At 36.0% G+C, this 11,176-nt stretch overlaps 1 protein-coding gene across 2 annotated transcripts in view; it reads right to left on the reverse strand.

Annotated features, from left to right (window-relative positions):
* ESRRG (estrogen related receptor gamma) overlaps positions 1-10,507 on the reverse strand; it is a 193,505-nt gene extending 182,998 nt beyond the window's left edge. Inside the window, exons 1-2 of one of the 2 annotated variants that reach the window (XM_063303522.1) lie at positions 10,327-10,507; positions 2,844-2,920 (exon numbers count right to left, since the gene is read on the reverse strand). In XM_063303522.1, the coding sequence (XP_063159592.1) occupies positions 2,844-2,917 (74 nt within the window). In that variant the 5' untranslated portion in view covers positions 2,918-2,920; positions 10,327-10,507. The remainder of the gene's footprint in view (positions 1-2,843; positions 2,921-10,326) is intronic. The other variant, XM_063303530.1, reaches the window with a different exon arrangement.
* Positions 10,508-11,176: the final 669 nt, after the last annotated feature.

Consider the following 11,176-nt stretch of genomic DNA (forward strand, 5'->3'; position numbering starts at 1 on the left):
AATCCAGGAGTGCTAAAAAAACAAAACATTTTTGAATCAATCAAATTGTAGTATAGAATATGAGGATGCTTGGTTACATTTTATGTGCTTCAGTGGGAATGGTGCCATATAGTTATTTATTGGTATATGTGAATTTACAGAATATTGTTTTCCCTGCAATGTGGCTGAAAGAAAAGTGTAGTGTGTCCTGTTGCCTTAATTCACTGTTTCCAAATACTTCAGAAGAAGGAAAGACATCTTTTTTGCCTCAGGTACTCAAATTACTTTACACCCAAATGAAACCACTGATTTTTAGCTAAAATTTCATAAAACTAACTGAATATTTTTCTTTAAATGCCTTAAATTGCAAAAATGAACTTGCCAATGAAATGTATATGTGCATTGAAAAAGTCTATTGAAACCAGAACACTGGAGGCACGTTATCAACTTGTCAACATTTTGTTCTCAAAGTCCCTGTCTCAGCTAGAGGTACAGAACAAGGATGTTATTGACATAAATGGGTAACAGTGATCTTACTGAGGGTAATCAATAAAAATTCCAAATCTATCTATTGTGGTTTGCTCTACAATTTATCAACCCAAATATACCAAATTTATCTGCATGCTTGAGAAGAAATATAACACTGTTAAAGCACAATATTACAAAAAAACTCAAAATACTATGCTATCTAAAGGATATCTAAGCCAGAAGCAAACCATGCTAAGTATTATCCTATTATTACCATCATGGAAAGTGAGTCAAAATTCTATATAACTGATGATGCGTTCGGTCTAGCTGTCTCCTCTGTTTTCAGAATTGTTAATTATGTGTCTTTTAAAAAAAATTAATAAGATAGCTATATATTTTATTATTTGTCTCCACTAAAATTATCCTAAATAAGAACACATTTCTGAATTTTTTCTTTTTCTTTTAAATGCAGTACTTGGTTGCAGATAACAAGATATTTGGTAGTTTTAGCATCTGATACCTATCCTAATTGAATGTCAGATCTCTTATATTAAAACACAATGGTGGAAATTTGGGATTATGAAATTACTGTTCCCTATCAATGTGGATATGCACTGAACAGGATAGAAGAGACAAAGACCCAGAAATGTTCTAAAGACTACTTGTAATAGATATATTCTACTTATCAAAAGAGCTGTTACTGTTGCCAAAGGCTTCTTTCCCAATATATTCACTTGCAGTTTAATCAAGGTAATAAGTTCTCTCCTTTATTACTGCATACTCACAAGTACCCTACTATTCCATTTAAATGGGGGGGGGGGAGCATGACTTGTCTAAAACATTTACTTTTGCTAATGTAAAAGTGTTGGTATTTTGCTCCATTTCTGATAAGCTGGTGCCTGTGGAAGTGATTATTCTTTTCTTATTCAAAACGTATCAGCAGTCGAAAGGACTTTCAATCTTATCAGGTGTATGAACAGCACAGTTACTGAAAACAGATTGTCCTGTTTCTCTCTCTTTCTGCCAGGCTATCAGATAAACCCAGCTAACTAACTGTATTTACACACAATCAAACAGAAGCTGTATCTTAGAAGAACTGTTGACTGATTTCAACATGCCACAAGTTTGCTGTTTGATATTAGAATCACAAAAATATGAGGAGTGTGTATTCTCAACTATTCTCAAACTACAGCCAGGAAGAAACCTCTATTTTCCTAAAGAACACCACTAACATTAGAATAGGGGATGGGGGGAAAGGTGGCATGAAGGGAGCCAGAATTGTCTTTCAGAATTTTTTTTATGTGACTGTCCTATGATGGGTACATACCAATACTGTTCTAAGTTTGTCATATGTGAGCAATTTGGTGTATCGGATTTACTTGTATATGTTGCTTATTTTGTTGTTGCCTTATAATTAAAAACAGTCTTGCAGCACCTTAAATATCTAATCAGTTTTGCTCTGAATGTGCCACAAGATTTTGACATGTTTGCTTCAAGGTTCTGATGCAGCTAGCAATTTCTTGAATTTTTATATTTTCTTTTATTGACTAATGAGTATAGAGAGCAGCTACTTGTACCATAGGAATATACATTCCAGAGTCAATGCTCCATCAGATGCCAAAGACAGTGGAGGGACTACTTCCTTCATTGCTATCTCCAACTTCTTTTAATGAATATTTTCAAAGAGAAAAGGTTGGGACATGCTTCCACCTGAGTACAACTCAAGCTTATGCCTTAGTCCCAGGAACAGAACAAATCATTCTCTAGATTGATAGGAAAACAATGAGATGAATTAAGCCAAGTGTGCTGTGCTGTGTAATTCACCTGATTGTTGTTTCTCCATCTGTGAAACCATGGTCCCTATGATTAATGGGACAGGTGTCCCTCATATTAATATAAACCGCTAGCAGCGGATGTCAGCTCTTACTAACATGACCCTACTTCTTAAGTAGAAATCATTCAATGATATAACCACAGAGTGCCTAATACATGTCCTTTAGATGCTAGAAATCCCATCGTCCATTTCTATAGCTTCTGGAAAAATGTTTGAAAAAGTGTACCTTAGGCCATTTCAGAGCTTAGGACCATACACTTGAGGTTGCTACTTGCTATGAAAATGTTAATAAGAATAAATGTAAAAGTTAATAGAATAAATACTTCATAATTAAAAGAAGAAATCTTAATATGCTAGGCTGGAAAATATCTGTCTCCATGCAAATTTTATACAGAATTTATTGACCATTACATTTATCTGCATATTGATATTTACCAGCATATAAATATAATGATATCATTTTCAAAATTCATTTCCTTATTATTTTTTCCTTTTTTCTTTCTTTGCTCAACTTAAAGTAAACAAAAAACAAAACAATTTATTTATTTGTTGTTTCACTAACCTACATGGACCAGGCTTGCCAAAATGAATTCCTCTGGTGTATATTTCAGCCATAATACCCTTTTCATCTGACATCACCTGGGAATATTTAAGAAAAAAAAAGAGAACCTTTAACTTACAAATCAAGCTAAAACCTACAGCAAGTCCCAAGATATTACAAAAAAGTGGAAATGTATTGGAAATAAACAAAATAGGCAATTGTATATACAAATATAAAAGTCAGTGCTTGCTTTCTGATACTTTATACATGGAACATTATTCTAAAGAGCAGATTGAACATGCTATGTTATCCATGATATATTAATATTTTACTAGCTTTTGAATGCATAAAAATGTATAAAACACTTATGGGAAAAAAAACATTTCAAACACTACAGATGTTAGAAGAGAGTAAGAATTCTCTCCAATATTATTTCTGTCAACAACTATAAGGAAACAAAGGAACAAAATCCCAGGGGCTAAGAGGAGGAAACATGACCCAACACACCCTACTGTCCTTATTTACTTACATCTTTACGCAAAAAAGAATTTTACTGTTCCCCAGGGGTCAGTCGATGCTATTCCATGTGGCTTTTCTCCATATTATTTGTTATTGTCTCTAGATACGACTTTTCAAAGATCAAGTATGAAGAGATTGTCTAGGTTCTGACTCCCTACATAAGTTTTTTCATGAAGGCTGAACAGAAGCACCTACACATTGGCAGCATGTTCTGATTCTAACTAGCCACAGCCTTCAATCACTGATCACACCTATTAAAACTCTTTGTAGCCCCTACAACATCTTGCGACAGTTCGACCAGCTGTTTAAGGAAAAGTCGTTTGATAGAGCAAAGCTAAATCGACACATCTGTGATACTTCAGATGCCCCACAGCATGGCTAATATTAATTTGTTTTCTTTGGCTAGGTAAGTGCTGCCAAAACACATTACGTATGGCATGTAGTTCCAATCAAAATGATGAAAAGGAGATGTGCATTTCTGTCTCACTCAAAATTTGAAAAGACACAGAAGAATAAGTGAGATAGCAGCTTGCAAACCAATACAAATGGACGGTATGCTGATAAAAGTCTACTTAGATTTTGTTTTCCCATTTCCTTTGGGGGGATTCACAAGGAATGTTTCATTTATTTCAGTGGCCTGTATCCAAAGAATCTACCACACAGGTGGAGGAATTATCCTATATATAGGATGTTGCTGGTTCTCCATCTGTTTGTGCCTTTCCTTTACAGACTTCAGAGGAATGAGCCTTCCTATCAATCTGTACAAACACAGCATCTTCTGCTTATGCAACAAGCAATTTGAGTCCATATTCATATAATTTATTTCCAAGTATTTATGCTTACAAAAAGCCAAAGTTTTAGATTCATTTTCAGTTTGATGAATGTATAAATTCAGCTTCTTGAATGAAAAACAAATCTTAGCTTTACAGTTATTTAATCTCATGTATTTCAGTTAGGTATAAAAAGGGATGCCCTGGATAAATTCCCATAAATTGCTACCATAAACTTCAAAAGCAAACATGCATAATTATGCACTAATAATATATGTATTAATAAATTATTTGTGGGAAAAGAAACTCTCATTCGAAAAACCTGCAACTCTTGTCATTCAAAGTCATTGTAGTACAAAAAGGATCACTCTTTCCCTGTGCGTGCGTGCATGCGTATTGGGCACAGCTTTATTTGCAAAACGTGTCATGAGAACAAGTGAACAGATTAACAGAACTACTATATTTTCCTCTTCAAGACATAATTTTCAATACAAACTTCAGTGAAAGAAAATTAAAAATCCAATCCTACAGATGTCTTATGCCAGCCATAATATATACACATACACATATATATCCACTGTGTTTATATATGTAAGCACATACATGCTCAATGATAATTAGCAATAGGAAGCAGAAGTCTTAAGTAACAAGAGTAAAAGCCAATTCTAGATAAAAGTTTTATTTTAGGAAATTAAAAAAAGTTATAGAAATAAGCCTATGTTTAAACAGTGGAGGATAATTGTTTCATATCATAAGTATTTCCAATTAGAATTGAAGGTGTGCCACAATAATTGCCTTAGGGTCTACATGTTATATGAACAAATCAAGCTTATTTGACATCTTGAGCTCTTATTATTTCCCAGTATATTTCATTGATAGAGTTTAATTGTAAATTTGGTCTTTTGGAATCTTATTTTGTTGCTTTTCTTTAAAGAAGTACTTACAGCTTGGGTGTATAGTAAAACAAATATAATCTTATTGCTTAATTTTAATCATACTTTACAATTTGAAGGAATGCAAGCAAAATCTTATAGGTAATTTTCTTTAGAATACAAAAACAATGGAAAGTAAAAGTTTTATGTATCAGAATATTAACAACAAATATTTTTGTTAAAAAACGGATTTGCAATTTCTCCTTAGATGAATGCCTCTAATATTAAACTAACTGCTTGTCAGAAGAGTTATGCCTTTTATTATATCTAGAAAGTGCAAAGATAAAAATCCTAAGCTTTCTGTTGCATGAAATAATAAATGTGAAAATGACAGCAGCTGGATTACGTATCTAAAGGAATGCACCAGCGATTACAAAAAAAAAAAAGGAATCAGGACAATCTAATATCTACATTGTTCTTACCGAGTTTATTTTTCCAAGATAACAAAAAAGTTTCAAAAATGTTTGCACATGTACTCTGTTTATAACACACAAATATAGTCAAACAGATATAACAGTGAAACATGCACAAAGCAAGCAGCCACATGCTTATGCAACCATTATCAGCTGTGATAAAATGTGGAATTGTTTTATATCAATTTAAATAGATGCTGATATGCCTCAGCCAAGTAAAACTGGGTGTTAAAGAGAGACAGAAAGAGAATTGGTTCCCAAACCATGGCAAACATGTAAAATGGGGATGTCAGACTAACAGGGACTGCTGGTTGTCATTCCACCGCTATCGAACATGTACATATGAGTATGATTGGAGACAGAGAAGTTAAATATTTCACTGTCAGGGAATGTCAAGAAGTGCAATTCATTTCTCTCTCTCTCTCTCTCTCTCTCTCATGTGCTCTAGGACAATGACAATTTAATACAAGGCCAATGAATGTAAAAGAGATCAAAACTGAACCAGCCTAGCATAATCACAGATTTTCTCTTGAGAGCTTGCTAGGGCTAGAGAGGAACTAGGCAGAGACCAACATTTTATCGTTTTTGTCTCCAGTGTATATGCTATGAAGCAGAATTCGAACTATATGGAAAATAACCAAGTTGCTTTAAGCTTCTAGGGGAGTGTGTCCAATTTACTTCAAATTTCTTAACATTCAGCATTTTTGTTGATTGGTAACAGGCTAACAATATTCATAAGAGGGCATTCATTTAAGATTGTCAATAAATATTAGTGCTGTTCATTTCTATTTGTTTTTGCACCAAGACAAAGGTCACTGTGCATCAGAAATATTCAATACCTGGAAATTTGCCAAGCTATTTAAGTATACTGTTATTTAAAATAACAACAAAACCAAAACTGGAATCATGTTATTAGAATCTAACACAATTAGGCTCGGCTTTGAGAAGTGGCTTCAAGAATTACAAAGATAATCACAAGCAAGCTATCTTCTATGTTTGAAGTATAGTTCCATGTATTTTTAAATAATTGCAAAAGTGGGGTTTGATCTAATGAGGCAGTCCTTATCTGTCCTCCACAGTCTAAACAGAAGCATTTTTTTTCCTGTAGGCTTAATATGTTTTTTTTTTCAGTGCACAAACTGCTGTCCAAAGTAACTTCAGATCAGATGAAAAGAATTCATCACCTAACCCATAAGGGTCATAAAAGAAAGAAATGATTCCAAGAAGAAAAAGTAAGTTTATTTTGATTCTATTATTTTAAAAAAATAAAAATCTATTGAGATCTTCCGTCCTGTCCGACTGTCATACAACTCTTCAAGAATGCTATTCTTATTACTGGATTTTTTTTTCAAAAGCATCCGCTTATCATTTGACCTTTCCAAATTAAGCACTTTTTAAAAAAATCTTAAAATAAGAAGAAATTTAAAACAGGATAGTATGTTGGGGGAAGGGAAGAAATAACAGTGGAGGAAAATGACCATCCATTCAAGAAAATTAATGGATATCCACAAGGGCTTTGCTAATAACACAGGTTAATTGCTGCTGGAACACACCAGGCTTAGTAAATAAAATAAAAGAACCATAAACACATTAAAATGAGCAACCATCACTTAAAAAAAAAGAAAAGGTCAGGCCTAGCAAATAAAAAGCTGCCAGATATTTCAGCACTAGCTCTTTGCACTCTGTCAGCTGCAAAATTTTGCAGAAAACATGTATGAAAAACAGAAATCCAAAGTTGGAAGTTTAGTAATAAGGACTATATAACAAGGCCTGTTTAAGTAGATGCATAAGGATCCATTTTGAAAAGCCCTCCAAAAATTCTCATTTAGACAGCAGCCATGCTAATTATCTTACACAGTTACATATTTAGATTTAAGGACAATGGTTTTTTAATAATTTTTCATGTACAGGGGTTACATATTATATTAACACAGATAGATAGAAGTAGTGTTATCTATATTAGATAGAGAGATCTTATCTAAGGAGAGTAGACAAATCAGAGTTTTAACTTTCTCTTCACTGAATTACCCCCTCCTCCCCCATACCAAATATTGTTCATCTTTCTGGATCAAATTTTAAGAGCAATGCGGCAAAGGAGTGGATATTAAAACAAAAACAAATAACAATAGACTATTTAAATACTTAATGTTATTAATAAAGAAAAAGAAACCTAGAGAACAGCTCTCAAATGTATTAATATTTTTTAAACTAAATGTTTTAAAAGCTGTGCAGAGTTTTCAAATCCATGGTTCTAAAGCATCTTTTGTCTTCCAGTTGTGACATCGGGGTTCACTACTGAAATTTCAGCCAACCATCCAAAGTTTCTTGGCATCTCTGTATTTTATCTCCTTTACTATTAAGCCAATTTGTTTGCTTATCTTTAAAATTAAGTGCACTAATGTATGACATTCAGAATTGCTTTGTTTCATTTTAGAACTGTTGCATTTTCCTAGTGTGATAAAGGTTGAGGATTCAAATTAATTTAATTCAAATTAAAGGGACAGAGGAAAAGGAAATGTACACAGTACAGAGAAGGTATCTGAAGTCACATAGATTTGCCTTTCTATGCTTTGCATTTAGGATCATGTTTAAATGTACTAAGTGAGGTCCTCCCCCTGTCCTTTTTTGACTGTTTCAATTGCCTTTCCTTCTTCCAACAGCTGTGACAACTGTTAAAACAGTCAGTAAAATTAAGTCTGCTCTACAAGCCTTTAACCAATGTTACATTTTAATCAGAGGTTAGATGAGATTTTGTGTTATGATCAGAGTTTCATTTATAGTATTTAAAGTCACACACATGTGCATACATCTGCAAATATATCTGTTCCGTTCTCTTAACTGTTCTTTGAAATTATTAGCATTTACTCTCATCTTTTACTGAAAAGGCAAAAGCAAGGGTGGCAGATGGCTTTAAGTTTTGCATTCTTTAACGTGGACTAGCTAGATTTCAAACCGTACTGCCTTGCTACCTCTCCACATTCTTTAAGTTCTCTAAGCCTTCCCCAGTGCATATATAATAAAGTGCAAACTCTAGGAATATTCTACTACTTTATTTCATTCTTGTAGCTTAATTTATAGTTTGGTTTGTATCATATACCACAAAGCCAAAGTATAATTACCAGCAATATTAATAGCACGTAAGACTCTGTGGTTTATTAATTGAGACAGAGAGACCGATGCACTCCTGGGCACTAGATAGCTCTGCCTGCCCACTGAACCACAGATCCATTCGGAAGACTTTTAATGGGGGTTGGGGGGGGGAGAGAGATGGAAGAAGAGAGCTAATCGTGGCAAGGTGGGAGAAACAGTAAGACTCTTCTGCCAGAGCTAAAAAGGCATATGCCCTGATTTCATTCATTTAAATGCATCTACTTTAAGAAGCTTATCAAAATTAATCATTCAAATTAGCTCTAAGAACAAAAATCAAGAAAGGTCCTTTTAAAAAAGAGCATCTTCCTAACTTTAGAATCTCTCTCCTCCCCTCTCACCTTCTCCACAGAAAAAAGCTTGCCACTGCAAGTTGGAGCAGTGACAACTGCACTTAGGCATAGATTAAGAGATTTTAAACCACATTGTACAACAACATCTACAAACTGCATCTCAATGACCATTCTAATATAGTTTATTTACGTTCTTCTGCAGGTGAATAAGGAATCCTGCTTCTTCTTCTCCTTCCCTGTACATACACATTATAGCATCCATTGACATTCCCTTTTATTGTGCATCTATCTATATCATACCCCAATGTCCAAGACGCTTTTTACAAAAACCTCTAATTTAATTGTGACTCGCCAATCTAACACGCAGACACTAATGGCAGCTAGTGGGCATATATCCACAATACGCAGTCACTTCTGAGTATTGTCATAGTATGCATGCAGTTTAAGGCTGAGCCCACTGCCAGCTTCTGCAGCGTAGGGTTTTTTAAGGCCGAAATTAAGTTTGCAGGCTCTCAAAAGTTGTGAAGTGATACACTGGTTTGGAAACCTTCTTCCCCTTCTGCTTTTTATTAGTTCAGAGCTGAGAGAACATGCATGCAATAAATAACATTAAACGTGCTATATGCCACAAACGTTTATTTTTATTTATACAAAAGAATATTTTACTGGGTAGGATGCATTAAAAAGACTAATAGCTCTTTTTTAAAATTCCAGTCAAAAGCAAACAAAGCTCACATTGGCTGAGGAAGTGGCGCACACGCACATGCACATATGCATAGACACACACACCTTTGCTACTTAATGGACCTATTTGTCAGTAAATGACTAGAGCCTTACATTAAACCTTAATTACAGAGCACTATCCTTAAAGTGGGATTAAACTCTTGAGCTGGTCCCTGACTCCCAACTGGGCTTGGCAAGAAACCTCAGAAAGAGGAAAGATCAAAAGATTATCTAAATCTTGTTTCAGACTGTAGCTTTCTTCCACTCATTTCAGGAGGAGTGGACAGGACAAGGGAAGGAAATGTATCTTTTGGAGAGATCTGCTGAAACAATTCACTCTGTCTTTGGGCCAAGCCAAGTGCCTATTCTTAGTACCTGAATAAGAAATGACTGTCACTCGCACAGCTGTTTTACTGACAGCCACGCCGCTCCCGACTCAAAAGGTAACATTGTTGAGAGAAAAACAATTCCTCCACTTACTGAATTAGCAGATAAAGCACAGCACAAAAGAGACAAGACGGACACATACAGCTCCACTCATGCACACAAGACGCCGGGAGGCATTACCTGAAAGCGGCATTTCACGTTGGATATATTTTTATTATTACTCCCCTCCCCACCATTAGGAAGAAGGAAAAAGTGCGGAGGGGGGGGGAATAAGAAAGGAAAGCGGAAGGGGGGGTATAAGAAGAATGGTAGGTACCTACTCTTCTTCGTAGTGCAAGGAAAAAGATTCAGGAAGGCAAAGTTCTACCGAATCCATGTGCGCTCGGCAACCATTATTTGTGCACCCCAGCTATAAATCAAAGTTTCCTTGACACAGCACAGTGCAATTAACACAAATGTCCTCCTGGTGACAAGCCTATGGGCACAGCCAGTTGGGACCAAAAGCTCACACGCTCCTAATCAAGGACTTAAAGCCCCGATTGGAGCTTATAAATATGAAGTAGGGCTTTACATATGCATTCCCTCTGGCCCAGGCCGAAACGCGATTGGTGGGGCGTCGGCCAATCAGCGCCGGCAAGAGCAGAGGCTGCACAGATTGAGCGGCGCTCGGCAGGTACAGACGGGCGGAGGGGACTGAAAGGGGACGGAGTGGGCGAAGCGGGGAGGGGGGCCGGGGGAGGGAGAGAAAGGGAAAGCGACAACTGCGAACGCGCCGCAGATCTAAAAGACGCAGCGCCTGAAAAAGTGGCTTGCAAACCACGGCGCGCTCTTAACTCTAACGGGGGCTAGCTTTAACTCTTTAATCGACCAGTGCTTTCTGTTTCTTAAACTACGGTTGGGCAGGAAGGCGTGCAGCCTCAGGTTTTTTGAGAAGATATCATCATAAGGTATAATTCTGTACTGCTCTTCTCTTTCTTCCTTGTTGTGTCTCCTGGCGCGTGTGTGGTGTCTGTGTTGTGCGTGGCAAACTCGGGATGATCTGTTTACCGCCCTATCCCCTCCTTACCAGCAGAAAGTATACTTACTGGAAAGATGGAAGACAGGTAGAACAAATCCCCGCTGAACTTAGTGGGACTTCCTTCTGAGGAAGCGAGCATACGTTGCAGTTAG

Source organism: Candoia aspera, chromosome 1 (genome assembly GCF_035149785.1).
Source record: "Candoia aspera isolate rCanAsp1 chromosome 1, rCanAsp1.hap2, whole genome shotgun sequence".
In the NCBI taxonomy this organism is placed as follows: domain Eukaryota; kingdom Metazoa; phylum Chordata; class Lepidosauria; order Squamata; family Boidae; genus Candoia; species Candoia aspera.